The 25,157-nt window shown below is 32.3% G+C and overlaps 3 protein-coding genes across 3 annotated transcripts; all 3 read right to left on the bottom strand.

Moving 5' to 3' along the window:
* Positions 1-8,524: 8,524 nt before the first annotated feature.
* On the bottom strand, positions 8,525-9,329 carry LOC118046808 (uncharacterized protein At5g01610). Its single transcript, XM_035055851.2, has one exon. It carries the CDS (start codon positions 9,239-9,241, stop codon positions 8,738-8,740), a length of 504 nt encoding a protein of 167 aa, XP_034911742.1. The 5' UTR covers positions 9,242-9,329; the 3' UTR covers positions 8,525-8,737.
* Positions 9,330-11,537: 2,208 nt separating this feature from the next.
* On the bottom strand, positions 11,538-12,053 carry LOC118046809 (uncharacterized protein At5g01610). Its single transcript, XM_035055852.2, has one exon. It carries the CDS (start codon positions 12,051-12,053, stop codon positions 11,538-11,540), a length of 516 nt encoding a protein of 171 aa, XP_034911743.1.
* Positions 12,054-21,943: 9,890 nt separating this feature from the next.
* On the bottom strand, positions 21,944-24,798 carry LOC118046810 (exocyst complex component SEC15B). The gene has a single exon (XM_035055853.2). It carries the CDS (start codon positions 24,520-24,522, stop codon positions 22,096-22,098), a length of 2,427 nt encoding a protein of 808 aa, XP_034911744.1. The 5' UTR covers positions 24,523-24,798; the 3' UTR covers positions 21,944-22,095.
* Positions 24,799-25,157: the final 359 nt, after the last annotated feature.

Genomic DNA, 25,157 nt, shown 5'->3' with positions numbered 1-25,157 from the left:
AGACAAGTTTTTTTTCCTCAAACAAAACCTCGAGTTTTTTCTCGAGCCCTTCACTTTGAAAAACTATAAAAACAAAAGGTCATCTCATGACATATTTCCACCGAAGACCTCATTTCCAAACATAAGAGCAAATAATCTCTTTTCCAAGAAAGAAAATAACCAAAGGAGTTGCAAGATTTTAAAAGCAAATTGTTTTAGACTCACATCGAAATAATTTTTGTTTTCAAAATGCAAGATCAAGATTTCAAGATTTATTCTAAACCCATACTCCTTCACCAAAATCAAAAAGGAGAGAAATGAGAGAATGGCCTCTTAAAACCATTATTTGTCTAAGTCGCTAACAAAGCACACTTAGGGCAAATGACCAATACAAGGGGGCAACATTGTGTTTAGAAGGAAAAATTCTAGAAAAGGAGATGGTAATTTCCTTCAACCAGACAAAGAGGCATTTTGGTTTACAAAAGACAGCTTGATCCTTTCACAAAGTGACACCGAATGTTTCTAGCAATGAAACAAGGAGAAATGAGTGGTCCTCTCAAATTATTTGATGAGTCAGAAAATCTTTAGTAAGCAAGTGGGTCACGATGGGCACCACAAAGGCTGAGTTGTGTAAACAAATCTGGAAATAGACTTACATGGGCCAACTCCATTGGGCTAGAAGCTAAATGACAAAGATGACCCAAATCAGAGGTAGCAAGTCCTCATCAATCAAACAATAAAAAGATTAAGAAGAAATGGGGGGCTATATTTCAAATTAGGTAAAGATGCATGCATATCATCTAAACTTTGAGACAATGGACAATGAGTTTTGCAAATTCCATAAGAGAAACTTCTGGCGGAATCCTTCAAGTGGAAGGCCAACTTGAAATGACCAAAGATTGAAATTGCTTTTGAAAATTTTTCATTTTTGAGAATTTTTCAACCTAGGCAGGCCACCCATGAGAATTAGGCCACCTGAAAAATTTATGTTTTTCCGCTTCCTTTAAATGTGCCTTTATAATTACATTCAAAGAAAGTCCATCCAAGATGTTGCATTTGATGAGTTTGATTGCCATCCTCATTTTGTTTATAATGATATTTTAACCGATGTGGTTCCACAATCACAAACACGTAGGCACCAGAGGGCTTCATATATACATTATGTTTGTGATGGCAGTGTAGCAAGTTTGATGGGGCAATAATAGTTTTTTTAAATAAACAATTTCTTTTTATGTCGCTCATTGTTTCTAAAATTTGTTATTTTTGCTATTTAAAACATAAGAAATAAATTTATGTCCTTTTAACCACAATTTTAACCAAACATAATATGATAGGTTTTTGGACAAAAAAACTGCAAACAACAATTTTAACCAAACACACATTTTATATAAATCAACCATAGTAAAAGTGATGTTTTCAAAATTACTTTTATCAAACCACAACCACAATAATTACCATAAAGACAAACACATTCTTATTATATAAGAATAGAGTTTGATTTATTTTTTAATTTAAAATAGCTTTTGAAATTCCTTTAACTAAGTTTTTCAAAAGAGTTGGAAATAACTTTTACGACTCACTAAATGATACTATTTTGCCAAATAAATTTTGAATTGTGTTATTTTCCCTGTTTCTTCTACCGTGCTACCTTGAAAAAGAACCTTTTCCAAGGTAATGAATTTTCTTGAAAAAAGTATTCTCCACACTTTTTGTTAATTTCAATTATATCCTACATATTATATAAAATAAAAAAAAATAAAAGAATTGGTTTACTAGCTCCTTCCTCATTCAATGAACAATTAAGAGTTGTCCAACCCTTTTATTTTATTTTTTAAATCATCTTCTAATTTTTTTTTTATTGAATCCTTTAATGATCTAATTAGATGAAATTAAATTTGAAAGTATTGTAGAAATACTGAATTAAAAAAGATGAGGAATTGGATTGTAAAACATAGAAAAATACATGATCAATCCTGAATCTACGATAATTTTTATTTTGATACAAAATTTCATTTTGTTTATATTTCAGTCATTGGGTTTAAAATACATGAGAGAAAGTCATTGAAATATAATGAAGAGAGAGAAAGTTATTGTTTGTCACGATTCCAGCGACCAAAATGGCTAAGCATGGTCTAAAAGGCTCATTCAACAATAGGAGTTTGATGATGGTGTTTTTCAGCCTTCATCTTGTCAAAAAAAAAAAAAAGACTAGGCTTTGAAATGTTTTTTGGTTTCGGGTTGTTTTTATGATTTTAACCATTTCTTGCTATTTTTAGACCATAAATGAGTTTATTAAGGCTTTTAAAATGTTTTTTAGTTGTTTTATATGAAAAATTAGTAGAAAATGAGTTTTTTTAATCCAAAATTAAAAATCCGCCTATCTATTGGTTTTCAAGTCGCTTGAGATGGCTTGAAACTAGGAAGGAGGCAATGTATCGTTTGTTGTATCAGATGACACATCATTAACTTATAATATATATATATATATATATATATATATAATATATTATATATATATATATATATACACACACAACACACACACACACACACTTAGCTTGAACCATTCTGATGCGGGACAATAAATAATAAGAATTAAAGCAAGAAAAGAAAGAAGCTTTAGAGAAAGAAAGAAGCTAAAGAAGAGGAAGAAAGGGGATTGGAGATATGCAAAATTTGGAAATTTTCATTAATCATCAAAAGTCCCATAACATTTAGAAAAGTAGGGTATTGATACTAAAACCCTAACTAGAATAAGCGATTAGGCTTATAGCCCACTAAATAAAATACTTAACAATAGTTAAATCAAGCCTAACAAATTAAGACAAATTAATAAAACTCATCTAAAAGTTCATATAAATTAAACCCAAAACATAAGTTAAAGCTCAATCTCTCAATTGTTTGGGTTATCCTCCATCGTCTATGATCATTCACATGCATAAATAATGTTTCCGGTTTGGTGTCCCCATCAATTCTCCCGGGGTTGGAAGAACTCGACCCCATCGAGTAGAGGTCAAGGCAGTTCCGATAATGCTCTCAAAGATAAGGACCAAGTTGTTGTGATGTCTCTCTGATAATCCAAGTATAGTCTGAATCTGGTCGTCGAGTCCATATACTAGGATTTGCTGAAGTTCACCATCCCTGGTAAAAACAATTTGTGCATTTAAAGTAGCATTAATATGTTCCTTTTGTGCCAAAGATATGGATAATGAGGTAGGGGTATCAAAAGGAGCATCAGGGGTAGGCTGTATTTTATAAATACTGAGGTCTTTCATGTTCAAAGTAGAGTTAATATCAAAGTTTAATGACAATTTAATGACATAATTATTTGATTTAATCATTTTCAACACTTTGAATGGTCTAGCACTACTTACTTGCAATTTATGATCGATTTCCAAAGGACACCGTTCAGGTCTAATCTGTATCATGAAATAATCTCCAACATTAAGTGCATCATGATATTTAAGCAAATCAGCTCGAAATTTGTATTGTTCATTACTTGCTTGAATTTGTTTTATGATCTCAATATGCAAATTATGAATAACGACTTAGCTAACTTAGACATCCTATCGTGAGGAGATATGGGAAGGTATTCTATCGGCTCCTCAAGTTTGTAACTATGAACACTAAATGATTGAGGGTGTGGAATGAGACAAGCATTGTCTGAAACCTGTGTAGATATGGTATGGACACAATCAAGTAACCTAGGATTATCTTCATCTTTCTCATCACGTGCATGTGGTAAGAGGTTAAGAAGTTCAACATGTTGCTCTAAACTTATGATGTGCTGGACATCAAGCATATGGGGTGAGGAATCAAGTAATTTAGGAGGACTAATATCATGAGACTCTTCTAAGACCATACTTATCTCTATAGGCGATTCCACTGAAGAGTTTCCTAAAACTTTCTTTACCATTAAAACAGACCTATCAGACTCATTCTTAACCTCGTTTTCAAGCTCATGGGGACTCATTGTGTTAGGTCCCTCTTCTTGCACATCCTCATCATCTAAGTCATTAAAATCCTCAAGATTAGGCTCATACACTTCAATATTACAATATTCCTCTTTACCTATATCCTTATGTTTTTGGATGACTAAGGGTTTCGAGGTGCAATATAAAGAGATATGACCAAAACCTAAACAATTGATACACTTAACCTTTGAACTCACCTTAGACGCTTCATTGACAACTCATTTGCCCCTATCTTTCTTACAAAGTTGGCGCTACTAGGATTAGGTCTATGGGGTGGAGCACTAACAAAGAAATCACTACTCTGAATTGGGACATAGTAGGGATACTATAAGAGCCCTGACGATTCAACCTCTGATTCTTCGTGACCAATTTGTAATCTTGAACTAAGGTATAAGCTTGGTTGAGGGTAGATACACCTTGAGATACAACTTCTCTTCTAAGATCATCATTTAAGCCTTTACAAAATCTACACAAAGTCATGGTTTCATTCTCTCTTATGGCACATCTAATCATGTAATTGTTAAACTGCGTTATATACTCATTGATAGACTTATTCTCTTGTCTTAGATTGTTCCATTGATCTAAGAGTTTATTCCTATAAGACTGGGGTAGGTACTTCTCCTGAAGTTTTTGTTTCATTTTAATCCAATTAGTTATAGGAAGGTTTACCTCTCATCTCTAAAAACAATTTATCAACATCTATCCAATAAATTTTGGCTTCATCAATCAATTTCATCTTAGCAAATCTAACTTTCCTATTATCAGACAAGTTATGCTACTCAAAGAATCTATCCATATCACAAATCCACATATCAAATATCCAAGGGTCATAACGACCGTCAAAAGTGAGGGCTTCTATTTTGTTAATACTTAATACTCGCTCATCAAAGTCATCGTGTTTAGAGTAACCTAAATGATAGTCATACTGGTAGCGCTCAGAGTGAACTTGTCCATAATGATTGTTCTTATGATATTCATTAGTCTTTGAGTGTCTTATTCGAAAACTCTCTTGGGGCTCAATTCTCTTAAACATGTTGATCACCTAAGTTTGTAATTCCCTTTAAATGGTCATAAGAGTATCACTAAAGGTTGAGTCTACAGTAAATGTAAACTTAAGCTTGGACACTAGATGATCGTGATATAAATGCATGCAACACTAACTTATAAATGGAATTGAGATCACAAATGGTTCTTGCATGTAAAATCACAATACAAAAATAAAGCTAATTTTTTTTTTATCTTTCTTTTAAAAAAATTGTGGAGATTAATCAAAAACAAATTACACTAATAAAATTATAAGCATGTAATACTAGATTCTTAAGTGTAAATGATTAATCAAAAAAGATGTCGCAAGCAAAAACTCATAATTATCAAATAGAATAAGATATTAGCTATCACTGACGAAAGAGATTGATGAATAAATTAACAATTAAAAATGCTAGGTGAGATTTTTTTTTGGCACAAAAGTAATATTAATGATACCTTTAAATGAAAATTGCAAAACCAGAAAAGGTAAAATTCAATAAATCAAAAGCAAGACTGATTCACTAACTATATATAATGGAGGAAGCCAGAACTCGCTGCCGCTGACGTGGAAGATTGGATGATATGGTGGAGCATGCAGAGATGATGATATTCAATGGGTAAAATAATTTCTGACCAGGTGATGTGGCAATGAAAGATGACGTGGCATAATCTGCTGACGTGGCTGCTGACACAGTTGCTGCCTCGACATGATGTCGTGGCAGGTGACGTGTCGATAATGTGGCTAGATGATGTCTCTGAATGGTGATGTGGCAGGTGATGTGGCGCTGACGTGGCAGGGTTAATTAATTTTCCTTGCAAGCTGCTGTTTCCTTCTTCTCTGTCTCCTTCGGTGTTGTTGCTGGCGGCGCATGCGTGGCTGCCGAAGGCGAGGACCACTGCAGTTTGTTGAAAATGGTGGTCACTGCCGGTCGATTCTACTGTCCGACTCTGTCGGTCGCTAATGGTGGGGTGCGATGATGGTACTGTGGGCGGTCGTTAGCGCTGAAGAGGACGACACTGGCTGAGGTGCTGCCTTTGCTGCTATGGTTTTGTGGAGGCGCTGCTGGTGTAGGGAGCGGCCTTCTGTAGGAGAATCTGCCACCATGGGTCTTGGTGTGACTGGCATTGAGGCAGAGTTTCCGATCAGTGTTGATGCATACAGTTTCGATGATGAACAATGATTTTGAACAGTGAACAGTGGGTTTCTGAACAGGGAACCTTTTTTTTTTTTTGAACAGTAACGATTTTTTTTTTCCAGATTAATCTAGGGTTAAACATAAACACATAGATCATTTAATTGTAAGAACAATTAAAAGTCGTGCTTTGATACCAAATTTGATGCGAGACAATAAATAATAAGAATTAAAGCAAGAAAAGAAAGAAGCTTTAGAGAAAGAAAGAAGTTAAAGAAGAGGAAGAAAGGTGATTGTAGATATGCAAAATCTGTAAATTTTTATTAATCATCAAAAGTCCCATAACATTTAGAAAAATAGGGTATTAATACTAAAACCCTAACTACAATAAGCGATTGGGCTTATAGCCCACTAAATAAAATACTTAACAATAATTAAATCAAGCCCAACAAATAAAGACAAATTAATAAAACTCATCTAAAAGTTCATATAAATTAAACCCAAAACATAAGTTAAAGCCCGATCTTTCAATTGTTTGGGCTATCCTCCATCGTCTATGATCATTCCCGTGCGTAAATAATGTTTCCGGTTTGGTGTCCCATCACATTCAACCAAGTTACTGTCTGTATTTGCTTGAACCTGGTAGGATATCATCAGAACACTTAATCTTCTCAGTGAAATTAGATTTTTTCTGATGCCTTTAGCCTTTGTTTCAGGAATTTATCATTGCGTACTGTAACATCATGTTGCAAATAGCGAAAACAGATTCTTGACCTCACAGACTATAGCAAGTTACATGTACTTGTGAAGAAGATTAACGGCCAGGGTTTCTTTGCATCTCAAGCGACAAAAGTTAGAAATGCCACGGCCAAATGCCAGGACTGCAGTACAATTGGCTGTAGCTATGGCTTCAAAAGGGGTACTGTGAGTTCTTATACTCATGGGCAAAATAATAGTGCTAATATTCAAGTAAGAAAAGACAAGGTTCCAATCAGGAAGGAAAAGGAAGAAGAAGAAGAAGACGACGACGACAATTGAGCTTTGACATGTAAAGGCAAAACAAAATCCAACAGTTCATAATTTCTTAAAATGAAGAGATGCAAGCTTTCCAGGAGAACCTTCTCTGGAATATTGGTTAGAAACTGAACACGTATAATAGGGAGTTCCAAATAACTTCTTTCAAAAGTTAATTTTTACTTTTAAAAGAAGGAAAAGAAAGAGTTCTGAAGCTGACATAACGAGGAAAGGGTGATTTGTTGCAAAATGTCTCGACGCAGCGACGGTTCTGCCTTGTATCAAGACTGGCTTTCCGTATCGGTTGGAAATTTCTGAATGATTTGGTAGCTTCTACCACCATTTCTTTAAAAAAAATTACAAATTGTGCCACCATCTCCAATTTGTTGACAGCTAAAAGTATCTATCAAAATCTAAAGACACGTGCTGAAACCCTAAGCAAGTTACGCTATGCTAATTGCTGAGTGGACCATGTTAAATTCATCTTGGTGGATAACATGCTTTGCATGAAACGAGATGAAATTGGAGGACACTACTCCCACAGCAACCAAGCCACCACAAAGTCCCTTCCAAATAATAATGGAACCCAGGCATTCAACTTATGCAGAACTGGTTCAGTTGGTACCAGAGCACCACATGAGTCATCTAAATTGATATTTCTCGAGTTAGAGACCTGTTATGGGTGTGTTTGTTAGGAGGAATTGAGAGAAAAAGGGATAAAAATAGAAGGATTGAGAGAATTAGGGATTGGCAAGAAAGACGGAGATTAAGGATACATTGAAGGATCCTTCCTCATTTGTGATTTTTTATCCTTGTAATTAGAAGAAATTGACTCACATCTTTCTTCTCTTTTGTAATTTCCAACGCTCTCAGTTTAGGTGGATTAACTCTAATCTTGTTAGCCCAAAAACTAGATGGATAGCAACCCATCCATCCATCCATCCATCCATCCTTCAGAAAAACACAGCCTTGGAGAAGTAATGTACTGCTCCAGCTATGGTGCTCCTCGTATATCCACCTAAAACATGGATGCTCCATGATCACATTTGAAGATGTACCATGCTATAGCTACCACCGAAGGATATGCCAACGCATCCCAACATTACGATAAGCTGGTGGCATTGCCTCTGCATGGACAATTTGTCAAATATTTATCACTTCCGCTATTGTGGTGAAGGGTAACCATACTTCCTTCTTCCACACCACAGAACTGTCCTCTAATAAAGTTCAAATTAAGTGTCCACATAGCATAAACACGTGAAAATGGTATAAATCCCTCACTCAACAACCCCTCGACCCAGAGTGTAAACATAACAAATCGCAGGTTCTGATTATTTATTGACAGCCAAGATCCTATTAGTTGATTTCTTTGATTAAACACGAAGTGCATTCAAGGCCAAACATTAAACCACAAACCACACAATTACCATTAGCATATAGCAATCTTTTCCTATAATCCCATCACACAAATCAGCATAAATATATATACAACAATTTCCATTTTTTATTCTTGGAAAAATTGACATTTCAATTCCGATCCCAATTCCAACTAAAAGAAAAGAAAACCATTCCGTTATTCAATACCCATTTAATCAACAGATACATAAATCCCTAAAAAGAGGAAACAAAAGGACCGGAGCCGGATCTAAGCTTGGTTGCTCGCTCAACATTGTTGCAATTAAACCCACACCCACATTGTGGACACTCGTAGAAATTATCAATTGCAAAACTGGCAGAAGTAATTCCGACAGAAAATTCAAGCTCATCTCCTTTTCTAACAACCTCAACAATATCTAACCAAAAAAACAAAACCTTCACACTTACTCCGCTCAAATCCGTCAGCTTGTTCTCGCTTATGTAACCACTGACTGTGGACTTGTACTTAAGCTGATACGAACCTTCCAAAGAGAAACTGCACGAACCGTTCAGATAGGCGCGGAATCTGCCAGTGGCTTTGTCCAGATCGTAGCCTGTGGCTCCTTTCGGAAGAATACCGATCGGGAAGTTGTATCCGGAGAGGACTTCGTAAGTAGTTGGGAGATTGTCGGTGAAGGATGAGATGGCGAGCGATGATAGGAGGACGAAGAAGAAGGTAAAATTGGCGTTGATAGACATGGGAAGAGGAGGAGTATTTCTTCTTGAATTTGAGATGAAGATGCTTGATTTCTGCTGGGAAGTGGTTGGTTTGACTGGGATTCTTGTATTTATTTGGTTGCTATTGCTGCTAGGTAGGAGGATAATCGTCCAAGGGAATTGAGAGGGGAATACGATGACGTTTGGCTGTGAAGACTACGAGTTGCGACGCCGTTTCGGGGTTCTTTTTTACTGTTAGGTTGTGGCTATATAGTTTGGTGTCCACGTGCTTGTTTGTTTGTTCGAGAGAGCACGTTATGCTTATTATTTTAATTTTAAGAAGAAAAAAAAGGACACAGCTCTTACATGTGTCACCAGCCGAGGACGTAGATATGTTTTGTCACTGTTTTTGTTTCTGTTTTCTCTCGTAACCACGAGCCTGTCGTATTTTCATGCATTTCTTTTCGATCATTCACAAAAACAATTATTAATTATATATGGTAGTGTGGTGCTAAATCAAATGAAGACAGAAAAAGGTCTTTATTCCGCAATTCGAGAACCATCCATGTAATTACTGATTTTCTCACAAAAAATAAAGTAATTCAAGAGATTTATGAGAGCTTTGATTTTACATTTCAAAAGTATTTAAAAAAATTAAATTTTTATTTTATTTTAAATTAATTTTTTTATTTTTATATTATTTTGATATGTTGATGTCAAAAATATTTTTTAAAAATAAAAAATATTATTTTAATATATTTATGATCAAAAAACACTTTAAAAAACAATTCTTATTATACTTCAAACGATCCTGTAATATCTACAAAATTTATAAATAATTGATGTTCCATGCAAAAGAAGCCTTATAAAAAATATTAATAGTTGCAATAAATATATTTTATTATTAATTGAAATACTCAAATGACATTTATGGCTTTAAAAAAAAAATTGGGATTTTTTTATTTTTTTCATCCAATTAATTAATTATAAATTTATGGGATTTTTTTTTTATCTTTTCTAGATTTTAATTAACAGTAAAATAAATAAAAAAATAACTCAAATAAAAATAATAAAAAAAAACCTAACACTATCAAGTAGGGGCATTTTAAGTCTCTTCCTTTGTTTTTATACACTTAAATTAACACATATGCCTTATTGGTGTTTCAGATTTAATTTTTTTGGTTTTGATTTTTTGTGATTTTTTTTATTAATTTTTTTTCAATTTAATTATTCATTCCTAATTTTTTCATATATAATATTTTTTCAATTTAAATCCTTTTCTTTTGATTTTTTTTTTCTTAGCTTTTTTTTTTTCAAAGTTTTAATATTACTATTACCATCACTACCAAAACCAATAATAATAATAATAATAATAATAGATGATGATAATGATACTAATCTCATGAAAAGTTAAAGACATCCCATATAATTAAAAATTAATCATTATTTAAAAAAAAAAAACGACATAGGAGAGGTATTAATTAAAAAAAACATTTTAAAAAAAGACATAAAAGGTATTAATTCAAAAAAAAATAATTGCTAAAAAAGAAAAAGTTTGGGCCCACATGCATGGCCTTACCTTTACAAAAAAAAAAAAAAGAGATAGGCAACATGTCACCCACTGTAGTAGATGACTGTCATCTCAGACTCTGATCACCACTATAATAGTTGGAAAATTAAGTCTACAAGGTTTTTTACCCAAAAAAACTTGTTTTTAAATGCATTTCAACCATAAAACACCTTACATACATAATTAGAACACAAAAACACAAACCTATTTACCCATTAAGCCTTCAAAATAACCCAAACCACTAAATCAAACTGGAAAAAAAATATTACATCCCTAACCTAGATTTAGTTTTTTAGGCTACATTAAAGCTTAAAATATCCATCATAAAACTTCTTTTATTTAGTATAATCCATTACGACTAATTTTAACTTGTTTGAAGGTCAAAATTATCTTTAAAAAAGAGATTTTTCTCTCTTCATAGGAATCTAACAACTCCCCTTTCTCTTCATTAAAAAAATAAATGGAAAATAAAAAAATAAAAAAAATAAAATTTAATATCAAAATATCATTTTTTTTTAAACTAAAGTGATCGGTCACCTTACAACAAAAAAAACATAAAAATTAAAATATATTTCATAAATAAATTTGAAAGCACTATTTATATTACCCATATTTTTCAATCTAGGTTCTATCTTTCAATCCAACCCCCTCTCCTGAAAGATAAAGCATTCATTAATTTATTTGTGGTAGAGTGCTATCAGAGGAAGTCAGGTCATTGCTTATTACAGACAGCACATCCATGTGCAACACGCTTCTCGATGCCATTTATCAGTAAGAAGAAGAAGAAGAAGTTATTTTCCTCAAGTTGACATCTTTACAATCAAAGCCACATCCACAAGCCGGGCATTCATCAAAATTTCTAACAGGAAAATCAAAAGAAGTAATCCCCACAGAAAATTGGAGCTCATCTACATCACGGATCACTTCAGCAATACTCAGCCACAAAATGAGCACCTTAACTTGGATCCCACTTAATTTTGAGAGCTTGTCTTTGGCTATCACGCCCTCAATCGTCGACTTGTACTTGAGCTCATATGAATCGATTTTGTAAGAGCAAGAGCTATTAAGATGGACTGTGAACTTACCTGTGGATTCGTCCAATTCGTAGCTCGTTACTCCTCCGGGAAGAAGGCCGATCGGAAAGTCGTGTTCTTGGAGCACTTCGTATACTGTCGGCGCGTCGTCTGCATTGACGACTGCAGAAGTTGAGAGGGCTAGAAAAAAGAAAGTTGCCCACAGAACGGCCATTGAAGAGATGGATCTTGAATGGAAAGGCAAACCCATTTCTTACTCCTATCTGGATCTGCAAGTCTTTTTGTCAAATTTGTGGAGCTGGAAATGGCCTTTACTTCTTCAAAATGAGCCAAGGGGAAGAGAATACTAGTTTGCACTCGTGGCGATAAAATATTTTGGGGGGACACCCGTGATCTACTTTTAACTAAAGGCCATCCTCGAACAAAGGAGGTAGTGTTTTTTTTTTTTTTATATATATATATATATTTTTTAAATTTATTTTTTGCATTATAATGTTAATATAAATCCAATAAAAACTGGAATCCAAAATAGATGCAAAGGATGGTGGTGAGGTTTGCATCAAACTTTTCCCGTTTTGGTTAACATTTTTTTTCTTTCGAGAGACCTACATCCATGTTTAATCTTAGAGTGGAGGTGATTTAGCATCATTTATCATATAATTTTAATACAAACATTTTTTTGTATATACTTGATTTACTTTTAAATTTAATCAATTCAATATTACTTCCATATTTTGACATGTGTTTAAAAGTAGACTGTGTAGGCATGTTTTTCCTCTGGACTTGGGCTATTAATAAATCTTCCTTGGCCTTTTGCATGAATTTTCCACTGAAGTTATACAAGTCACGAACAAATCAATTTTTATTAGCAATTATCTTATGGTTTGTGACAATCAAAATCACAGGACTACAGAATGATGATGAGCTTTGCTTGGCATAAGTTTCGTACTGCGTATAGATGGACGTGGTTGTTATGACAAGGCCAGTTTTCATATCTAGTTTTTTTTTTATGTATTAGAAAGATTAACATAGCAACCGCAGAGAGAAAGACTCAATCTGTAACGAAATGACTGAGTTTAAGAGCTAAAATGGTCTTTTCATGGTTCAATTGTCATTATTAATTTGTCTGGAGATTAAAAAAATAATATATAAAAAATAAACCTTTTTAGCTTTTCACTTTGGAGCAAGACTCAATGAAATATGGATTATTACATTATACCGTGTATTTTGCCTGCCATATTTGCAAGGAAAGGATCAAGTTTTGGGGGCAAAATAATATTTCCACGGAGTTCAATTAGCATTACCAATTTGTTTGGGTCAATTAATCTTTTTATATTTTTATTGAAAAGTTAAATTACTAATATACCATTTAAAAATAAAAACAAAAAAAATATAATATAGGGGCAAGGGGCATTTTTGGTTTTTAATTTTTTTTTAAAATGTAATTACTAAATACCATTACAATTTTTTTTCTTTTACTTGGGTCAAAGGGTTTTTTGTCATTTTCCTTTGGCCTTTTCGTAATTTTCAATTAGAGTTAAGGTGATTGAGTCTTTTGATATATAAAATATATTTTAAAAGAAAAGATTATTGGCGTTGCATCGCATACATTAACAGGTGGGAGGAATATGTGCTTTCAAGGCTGCGCATGCAAGCTCCTCCTACCATTAAACATCACATTCTACGCTAGTGTTTGAAGTGATGTATTGAAAGCCTTCCAATGATGGTGCGCATGACAACGGAGGACAAATGGTGTGGCTCCGATAGACTTTTTTTCTCCTCCCTCCTTTTCTCTCTCATCTCTTAGGCAAAGTACACATGCTTCTTTAATTTTGTTTGTTTATACCATATGCTCCTTTTTTATCTATTTTTTTTTTCTATTGTAAGTTATTTTTTTTAATTTTATCCTTTCATTATTTAATTTCATTTAGTTTTTATTTTAAATTTAGTTTTCATTCTTTCAATTGCTATTTATTTCATTTTTAGCCTTTTCCTAATTCTATTTTTCTTTTCAATTCATATCCCTCAATATTAAGGATTGCAATTTAATCTGAAATCAATAGATACCGCTTTAACCCGCCTCAAACTAGGTTGATGTTTTTTGAATGTTACCTTTCTCAATGAAGTAATGAATAGATATGAATATTATTAAAACATACTTGGAACCCACTCAAATCTAAGCCAAAATATATATTAATATTATACAAATATATTATATAGATATATTTGTTGAACATTTTTATTTTTTTAATGCAATATGATATATTAATATCTTAATATTGATATAAAATTATAATTTAATACACACGCTTCATATATATAATTTAATTTTTTTATTGAATAATAAATAATAGTCATGGTACCTAAATTTGATCCATAATTTATGGATATCTATATTTTTTATTCAATGGGTAACGAATAGGATAGGAATATCAATAAATTCAAAACACATATACTCATTGTCATCCATACTCAACATTCATTTCAATATATATTTGTGTCAACTTTTATTCAATTTTTTTATTTTGTTTTGGTTATTTTTTAATTAATTTTTTTTTTTAATTTCATGCTTTAGTGTTTTGTGATTGAGAATTTTACCTAGTTATTTTTTTAAAAAAAATTTACTGATTTCAAATATTAACATGGAATCATCTATGCTCAAATACCCTCACACATAATTTAGCGACTTTTTTTTGGGAAGCCAATGACTATGAAAGAATAATAACACATTCCAATGCCTCTAAAGAAGATTGCTAAGTGCCTTACAACCAGCACATTCGTTCACAGTGATGCGAGGACTTCGCCCAAGACGCTAAGGTGACAACGCTGCATTTTGAAATAAATAACAAGAAGTATACTTCCAAGAGGTGACCTGTCTTGACCCTCAACTCAAATTCTTACTGCCCTGTCTCATAGCCAAGTCTTCATGTTGTGGCGGATATCAAAGTTTTTCAAGACGCTAAGGCAAAGCTACAACAAGAAGTCTTCTAGGTCCTCTAGGATAATTACCTAACACTAGACGGGCAGCTGAATGACGAGAAGGACATCCCTCCACGTCGTGCAGCCATCCATGATCACCAAACAGCCCATCATGCGAGTGTTTCCGGTGATCAACAAATCATCAGATTAAGAGTGTATTTAGTATTGATAACCATTATAATTTTAGTTTAAAAAAAATATTTTATAAAAAATATTTTTAGTTGATATTGATTTGAAAAAATATATATTTAATTAAAATTGTGGTTGAAATTAAAATTGAACAAAAAATAGTTTATTGTGTTTGATTAATAATGCTTTTGAAATTTAAGGTTATAAAATAATTTTAAAAAATATATATTAATATTGATGGTTTTTAATTTAAATATTGTAGTTTTAAACTATTGCTATTACATCATGAAATAAATAATATTTTATATAAAATATTTTTTATTGTTCCGTTAAACTATCTATAATTCCATCACGTATGAAATACATCCGATAATGACTATATTTTTCATAAATTTCTTAAGATCGCAACAACATCAAGTAAAATATAATTAGGAACAAAATTAAGATTGCAATCAATTTCTGTAAATGCGGTGTCATCAAGCATCTCCGTCAAATTTATGTAGTTATTGAATAATGTTTAACACTAGTTTTTCAAATAAAATACAATTAAAAATAAAAAAATATTTTTTTTATTTTGTTGGGTCAGACCTGGTTCAATATATTTTTAACATTGAACCGGACTGGTCCGGTCAGAACAGTGGAGCCATGCTCCACTGTCCATGGGTTTTCTCATCACAAGAAGCATCAATGAGCTACTTCTACCTATTGACTGTGCCACTGTTAATGGTGAGACACTAGTGTAAAATTGCGATTGGAGCATTACCAAACAATTAATAATCGTGGACATGGAGAAGTTCTTTGAGTGAAATCTAGCAAATTCTACAAGTGAGTTAAACAACAAACCTCTGTATCATTGCCATGAGAGCCATGTTAGTCCCAAGCTCAAGGTTTTCAATGGCAAGGGGATGTCCAAGAGCATCTCATGAAATTTATGGAGAACTTGGGCAATTGTTGGTTGGATGATGATATGAAGTTGAAGGGATTTTCTATTTTTTTTAAAATTAGAAAGCATACATCTAGTATGTTAATCTAACTCCTGGTTCTGTAATAGACAGATATATGCAAGATGTTTATCGAGAATTTTTAGGTAATATTTGGTTATTGTCTTGGAATTATAGAGATGAAGATAGTAGGAATAGAAACTTATTTATTTGTAAAGAGATATAAAAATAAATGTCTTTGTGAGCATTTAAAGTTAATTTCTGTATTTCTAAAACATAATGCATAAATAGTAAATGTCAAATAATATTTATTATTTTTTATTCTTAAATTATCATTATAAAAAACTTTTAATTTTAAAATTATTCAACTAAAATATTTATAAATAAAGTGGTTATTATTATATTTTTAAAACTTAACCCAACGGTTGACATAGGATAAGGCATGGATCATGGGCTAGTCGAGTTGATCTGGGTCAAATTGGGTTATCCTCTAATTTTTTTTTTTAAAAAAATAATTAAAATGATATTTTTTTTTTATCAAAATTATTTTAATAAAAGTCAACAGGTTTTTTATCCAAGTTACAATCGAGTCTTACCCCGGGTTGACTCGTGATTTTTTCCAAGTTAAATCGGATCAATAATTTCTTTATTTTTTCTTAAATCGGACTAATCTAGATTGTGGGTTGGCTGGGTCCTAAGACAACCTGTCGGGTTATTCTAGGTTTAATAACTAGCATTATTATACTATTATTAATTTAACACTCGATATACACTATTGTGAAAAAAAAATCTAATTATTTTTTAAATTTGTATGTTTGATAGAAATACATATTAAAGATAAAATAAAAAAAATATATTTTTTATTTTGTCTTGTCCATCAGCAACCAAACTTGATATAGAGAGAGTTATTTTGTCTGGTATACTACTACCAAACATAATTCTGACTTTGTTTTTCTATTTTATTTTATTCCATTGTTTTCATCTTTTTTATTCTGGAATAGTAACCAAATACTATCTTAAAAATAATATATGATTTCTAACAAAAAAATAAAAGAATTTTTATTTGATAAATTAACTAGATATTTTGTATTTTTTTTATTTGATATTAATGAATATTTTAAAATTATCTTATCCTTCAATCAAAAGTAAATTTCTTTCTTGAAACATTTTTCATTTGATCTTGTACATGCCTCCACTATATTCTCGTTAGTTGGGGATTTATTTTTATTTTTAATATTTCTTATTAATGATCTATATTATGTGAAATTGATGGCTAGGATTTTCAAAAAATCAAAATCCGTTAAAAGTCTAACTAAAAGAAATAAAGAATATAAAGTTAAACTAACTAGAAAAAAAATTCTAAAATGGATCCCTAAAGTTGTAATTGGTTTGAATAAAAAAAAAAAAAATTTTATTTGATCAAACAGAGCATTAACTCAACATCAAAACCTATTCTTAACATCATAAAAGCCCCATATAAAACAAACTAAAATAAAACATCAATTCCAACCCCAATATAACTTAATGTGAAAAATTAAACTAAAAATAAAAAAGTCAAGTGAAAAAAATATTAAAAAAAAAAAAAACATTGTAGGTAACTGTTGCATCTCACAGTGAATTGCGTCTTAACTCCTATGTTGCATTTCCATTATTTTAATATCTCTTTCTTCTCGCATTGCCTCACATGTTTATGATTTCAAACACCGTTTCATGGTTTGTCGAGGATTAATTTTGTGAAACCAAACTACAATTGTTAAATTGGAAGAAAAAAGAACCAATATGTGAATGAAAAAATAACTATAGGACCCAACAAAAAAAGAAGGATAAAAAAAAATATTTCAGGAGGTAAAAATAGTTTGAAACCCAATTAAGAAAAAAAAAAAAAAGGGTGCATATAAAAAGAAAAAACTTGAGGTGGTTCATTATTTATATGACAATATTTCCATCCCAAGTTTTTTAATGTATAGTATAATATTAGTTTTTGTCTTGTGCTGCATTACATGTCAAATAAAAATTCTTTGAAAATAATAAAATTGTCTAGATAGCAATGAGCTATTTGGTAAAGTTTGGTTACTGTTTGGAGTAGATGAAATTGAGATGGTGAGGATAAAAATATGTTTTGTTGATGAAATATAAGTAAAGATATAAAAAATAAATATATCACTGTAATAATTTTAGATTGAATTTCTTTTCTTTCAAAACAAGAGATACAAAATGATGTCTCTAGAAACAATATTTATTATTTTTATCAGTAAAATATTAATGTAAAAAACTTTTAATTCTAAAATTGTATAACTAAGACATGAAAGAATAAAATTGATTATTATTATAGTTTTAAAACTCTACCTAAGAGTTAGCCATGAACAAGGCCCAAGTCACGAGTTGGAAGTGTCGACCCAGGTTAACCCCAATTGTTTTTTTTTTTAATGATTAAAATGATGTTGTTTTGACTAAAAATATTTTTCTAGAAAAAAAAGTTAATCAATTCTTTACTCGGGTTTTAAGTGGGTCATGGATTGACCTAGATTTTTATTCAGAATTAGGTTAGGTCAACCTTTCTCTCTCTCTCTCTCTCTCTCTCTCTCTCTCTTTTTATATCCAAACTAGTCAAGTCCTCGAGTTATCTAGATCTTGGGGCAACTCGACAGGCCAATACAAGTTTTATAACTAGGGTTATATTATTATTAATTTCAATACATAATGTAAACTAAAGTAAAAAAAAAAAAATCTATTTTTTTTCTTCTAAAAATATGTATGTTTGATAATGATATATATTAAGGGTAAATTAGTTTTTTTTTCTTATTTTATTTTATCCTATCCACTATCAATCAAACAAGATACAAAAATAGTCATTATGTTTTATATATCACTACCAAACACAAATTTATATGTTTTTTTTTTTTTTTCTCATCTATCTTCATTGTCTTTATCTCTTCTATTCCGAGACAATAACCAAACATTATCTTTGGCATTGTTATTAAACCTAACCCAATGGGTCAACTTAAAATTCTATTGACCCAACTCATTACCTACTTTAGGTTTAAAACTAACCTATATAGTAGTTGCCTTAACATAACTTGATTGATTTGGAGGATCCAAAGTCAACTGGATGACCGGTAAAAAACATAGTTTGACTTTAAAAAAATTTCAAGATGATATATAATTTTTAATATTAAGACAACAACCGATTAGATCGACCCTAGTTTTGAGGCTTAAAGCCCCAAACCCGCTACCCGAATCATAGACTTTACTAAGTCTAACAACTTTATATTTTTTTTTTTAACTATTTTTACTTAAAGGTATGATGATAAAAACATATGCTTGTGAAATTAAGCACCAACCAAATGTTGAGTTGTTTGTTTGAGATTATGATAACCTCATAGAAAGCAAACTTAAACAAATTATGAAAATCAATTAAATATTAAACCATAAAATCGCAAAACAAAAGAACAAAAAAAAAAGATTCAATCGAAATAAAATAATGGAAGATGGATTTTTTTAAAAAAGAAAATATTTGACATTGTTATTAAACTCAACCCAACGGGTCAACCTTGAAACCTCCTGAGTTGAATCCTTACCTAACCTAGGTTTAAAATTAATCTGCATGAGAGTTACTCTTATGTGACTCAGTTGACTTGATGTGACCAAAGACAACCCAAACAACTAGTAAAAATATGGATTGATTTTTTTAAAAAAATTAAGTTGATGTTTTTTTTTTTTTTTTAATATCGAGATAACAATATATTGGATTGACCTTCTTAACACGCTAAACCTACAACCTAGATCATGGACTCCACTGAGTTTAAAAACTATTTTTTATTTAATGATATAGTAAAAAAAATATACGCTTATAAAATTAAGCACCATCCAATTGCTAAGACATTTATTTGAGATTTTTGATAACCTAATATAAAGCAAATTGATTTATTACTTGAAGATATGATTTTTTACAACTTTAAATAATTCTTTATAGACTACGTTGTCACAAACCACAAGTCATCTAGTTGTCCAGCCTCCAATAGTTTACATGAATCACCAGTGAGAAATTTTCTAAATTCCTATTTCAAAGAGAGAGATTATTATGCCTAAAAGTGTTATCTTTATAGAGTGTTAGCTTTTTATTTTGTAACTTATGAGTTTTTCTATATGTAACAGACAACCTCTTAAAAAATAAGAGGCATAATTTTATATTTATAGAAAATCTAAAAACCATATAGATAGAAAAATATTTATTTTTCCCTGATATAATATCCATATGTTATTTAAGGATAATTTTAAGAAATGAAATCAACCAAGTTCCTACTTGATTATTCTAGAACTAGAATTATAATCCTTAAATTAAATACATTTTAATACTTAATTTCTAAAATTATTTTAAATCAAGTCACACTTAATTAATTATTCCAATTTAATTTCTGACTAATGATTCTTAATGTATATGACGAATCTAATATGTTGGCCCGAAATAAAAATTATAATTATAAATAAATATAATTAAATAAATAAAAATTTTTAATTTATTATCAATTCAATAATTGATTAATTTATATTTGAAGATCAAACATATCATTTAGCATCATGTCATGATCTCCTAAATATTAGAAAAGTCATAAGTGATTTGACTTAACCTTTTAGTTACTAGTTTTTCAATGTAATTATTGTCCCTTCATCAATAATATTCTGATTTAGACGTTTTAGCATGGAGCTTGTCTGCCATGTTAAATCATATTTGTTCGCAACATTATAGTAATTGATTTTTTGAATAAGATTTGAAATTCTCTTTAAATCTAATTTCACATTGCGTATTAGGATTTAATAATCAATATTATTTGAAGACATGTAAAATATTTTTTTTTTTTCTAATATTATCTTTTGATTACTCAAATACATTCATGTAGTTTATGTTATATCCAATGCTTGTCCATTTGTTAGCTTTACCAATATAACATGTAACATGATCAAAACATAACACTCTTTATATAAGATAACTTAATGATTTCAAATATAAGGATCATTTACATAACCATCACGTGAGTCTTTCCATAAACACATGTGATATCTTTATATAAAATTCTCATATGAGTCAGTTCAATGTACATGTCTTATTACAAACACTTACATATTAGTTCTAATCCTTTATACCTTAGCTTATGAGAACAATTGGTTCCTTTTATTAAAAAAAAAGAAAGCATAATATTCAATATTTAAGAAGCATCAATCATGAACATTATAGAAATAATGCTTTGATGGAATAAAAATTTCATAATTATAACAATTTTATAATTTTTTTTGCAAATTATTTGTCTCATAAACTTTATCTTTAATCTTAGATTTATAAATCAAATATTAGATTCATTAATTTAATATCATATGAATATTAAAAATAAATTAAATCTTTATTAATAATAAATATATAAATATAATAATATCTCATGTAACCATCCCATTAACTTCAAATATTAAACTAACAGTCATATCAGACAAGAGATGGACAATTAAAGCTTCCCCAACTCGTTCTACTCGGGCTTCAAAATTCCCTTATGTTGTTCATCCAAAATCTTGGTTTGGAAAATTGGTCATTAGAATAGTTTATGTCCAAGCCTGTCTCTACTTCTAAGGCACGACATAGCTGTGCAAGGATTGCACAGCTATGTCGTGCCTTAGAAGTAGAGACAGGCTTGGAATAGAGTTGACAAGATATGCAAAAGATGCAAAAAGTCAGGAGCTTTATTATGAATGGTATATTTTAAGCCAACTAAAATCAAGGTTATCTAACAGAAACGGTCTATCGTGACCAAAGTAAAGTTAAGAGTTAAAGAGGCATCCCAACAGCAAACAGTGGCTCCAACTCCTGTAAGATGCCATCCATCTTGATGCACTAAAAAATAGTTGCAAGTGTGTGCTTTTTCTTGTTTGTTTGTTCTCCCCTTCTTCCCTGATACAAGTGGGGTGGAGGGTAGATTTTTTTATCTCCACTTCCTGAACAAGAGGGCAGGAGAAGAGGTAAGGAGAAATTTCGCCTTTAGATCTATCCAAGGGTACATGGCACGATGAGTACCAACCCTCATTTTCATAATTCAACTCAAAAGAATTCAATCAAACAATCTGATGCATATCTTTGAGAATGATAAGTACAGAAATATAATTTTTGAAACTAATAATACAATGAGAAGAAAAATATTGGAAGCAAATAAATGCAGCAATGGTAAAAGGACAGTAAAAAGAAAGGACCATACATACAAATCAACTGACATCCTTGAGTCTTTTAATCAATGTATCCAGAGATTTCTTCTTTGGATTCTGCCTGGCTCCCCTGCTCCCGAATGTTCCAAATAGCCGATCTGAAGGATCCCTCAACTTCTCTGATATTGTCATTACTTTCCTATAGTCCAATGTATTATAACTCCTCCCCCTGATCACAGGATTCAGAAAATTCTCAGGATGATTGCTCAAAAGCAAATTAATCAGTTGCCTTGCCTCAGCAAGTGCTGTTTTCAACTGATTGGCATCCCCTTCAGAGAACAAAGCAGCTTGATTATCAGCAAAAGATTCCAATAATCGGATATCTACATCAATCCCCATGATAGCATTGACATTAAACCTCTTAACTGAGTCCCCAAGTAAAGCCCCAACAATCATCTCTGAAATGTGAGAAAGAACATCGTGCACAACTCTTTTCAGAACAGGAGCTGGCAAAATCTGTTGAGCAGTAGAAACCAAAGTTTCCAAATATATCATGACTTCATTCACATATTCATTGCCACTTTGCGTGGGCTCATCAGCCATCCAGTTCACATTCTCAATCAAGGTCATAAAACCGTCAACCTTCTGTTTAAGCAGCCCAGATAGCATTTCTTCTGCTGCATCACGAGCATTGTTTAGTGGAAACTGTCGCCTACCCCTCTCTGCCATTCTCAAGGGAATTCCTGAAAGTTGTGCAGCATGACGAAAGAAGAAATCACAAGCACGTTCTAGCACAGCCATGTTTGCTGCAACCTGCATCGCCTGGGATACGCCATGAACTGATGTACTAATAAGCTTCAATAAAGCTTCATCCAAAACCTCACTCAGAAACCGGTCCAAATATTTCTTTACAACATCAAAGAATTCCAGCTGCCCACCATACGACATAAAACTCACAGAATCTTCAATAAAAGACCGTACAATTCGGCAACAATCAGGCACAGTGGATGAAAAAGGTGCAACATAAGGAAATGCAGGTACAATGTCCGACGTCTGTAATTGAAACGAAAGCACATTCATAGAATATTCATACTCTTTCTTCATCAACATCTGCTCAAACGTATCAGCAGCAAGTGCTTCTGCAATCTGCTTACGACAATCAGACAACAATAGCTCATGATACTTATCCCTGTGCTTGCTCAACACATCTAACAAGGCATCAACAGGATACCCATATCTCCGCAAAGTTACTCCAAGCAAACTCACATAATCCTTAATCAACAAGAGATGATTTGCAGTTTGCATTCTAGAAAACTGATCCTCCAACACAGAACACATCTTACTAACAGCAGTTTCCCACAAATTCTCAACTTTCATTCTCGAAATCAAATCCCCTCCAGTCCTCAAGATATGATCTTCCACAATAAAAAACCCCGCAATTTGCGCAAAGAAAGTCTGATGCGATTCAAGAAATGGGGTCATCGAGGACACCTGAAAATCTGAAGTCAATTGAAGCTTCCTATTCTCAAAATAGTACTGCTTAAACCGATCTTCAAGTCCTAAGGTCTGATGTATATGATAAGCCCTATAAAGGGGTGTCAAATCAAACCCCAACAATCCATTACCACCACCATTACCATACCCATCTTTACCATCATCACCCATCACACCACTAAGCCCATCTTCCTCCTCCTCCTCTTGCAAAGCATAAACACAATCTCTCAAACTAAGCCTACTCTGTTCTTCAGCTTGCCTCTGCTTAATTCTCAAGTCCTCCTCTCTCTGCCTCGCCGCAGAAGCTTGACCAATAGCCAATTGCCCCAAGTTCCGACTCACCACACGAATCTCCACTAACCAATCACCAAACTCCTTACTAACTTTCCTCTCTATATGCGATCTAATATCCGGGATCTTCTTCTCTAACATTCTCTTCAACGTAGACGACGGCGTTTTATCTAAAAAATCAGTCTCAATCGAATCCACACACTTCAACGCCATGTAAAAATTCCCGCGAGATAAATGGTAATTACTTCGGGAACAAAGCTCTAATAGCTTGATACATGAGAAAATCAAACTGAGAGCTAAGTTTACATTATGCGATACCGTTTGAGCTTCGAGGTAGGAGTCGAGGGAGGTTAAGAGGGGCCCAGCGACGAACTGCAGCTTGGAGTTGGAATCGGAGAGTGCGGATTTGAGTGAATCGACATCGGAAAGGAGAGATCGGAGGTCATCAACGGCTAAGATGAAGTCTTGGTAATGAGCTTTGCAGACTTCTTCGATTTCAGATTCTTTAGAACGAGCGAAGTGGCGAAGATTGTGGAGGAGTGTCTCCGGCTTACCAGAAGCGAATGCTTTGCGGACGGAAGGACCGAGGTCTTCGCCGTTGCAGATGGCGGCGGAGAGGAGGAGCTGGTCTTGTTTGTCGGCGGAGTTGTCAGTGTCTCCGTTCGCCGGAGCTATTTTACGGCGAACCTTTGCGGAGAGCATAGCAACTAATAATCGGAGAAGGGAATCAGAGAGGATTTGATTAGGAACGGTTATTTGGACAGATTATAAATGATGGCCATCCTTTTGGTTTGACTAGTTTGACAACTGGTAAAAATGAAAGGAGAAGGGGTAATCTAGTCATTTCATTCACTGGAAGACTTGTTTTTGTTTGACCTTTCTGATTTTGGAGATATGACGGCGGCGGTCCGGGCTGAGGCGGTATGAAATACGAGAATTATCTTGAAATCTCTCCTTTAACTCAATATTTTAGTGTTATCTAGCTAGTGTTTTTTTACTTTTCTATTCTAGCACAATTGGATTTTAAAAAAAAAATAGCATGGTTCAGAAAAGAAATTTCTAAACTAACACGGCATACTCATTCACGCGGTCTCATATGCATGACAAGCTGTTTTTTTTTTTTCTTTTTTCTGCCACGGTAACACATGCACATGAAATAATAAAAATTTGACTCGCTAACGCATGTGTCTGGAAGCTCCAGAGATGGTGTTTTTTTGGTGTCCATGAATTTTCTAATATTTATAAGTATATCGTTATCTCTCTTGCTTTAATTATTGGTCCAGACTTCCAGCCTGTCCTTCTACTTTCTTCTCTCATTTTATGTTTAGTTATTCCTA

This window comes from Populus alba, chromosome 2 (assembly GCF_005239225.2).
Source record: "Populus alba chromosome 2, ASM523922v2, whole genome shotgun sequence".
Taxonomy (NCBI): Eukaryota; Viridiplantae; Streptophyta; class Magnoliopsida; order Malpighiales; family Salicaceae; genus Populus; species Populus alba.
This window is presented reverse-complemented; position numbering and strand designations above follow the sequence as displayed.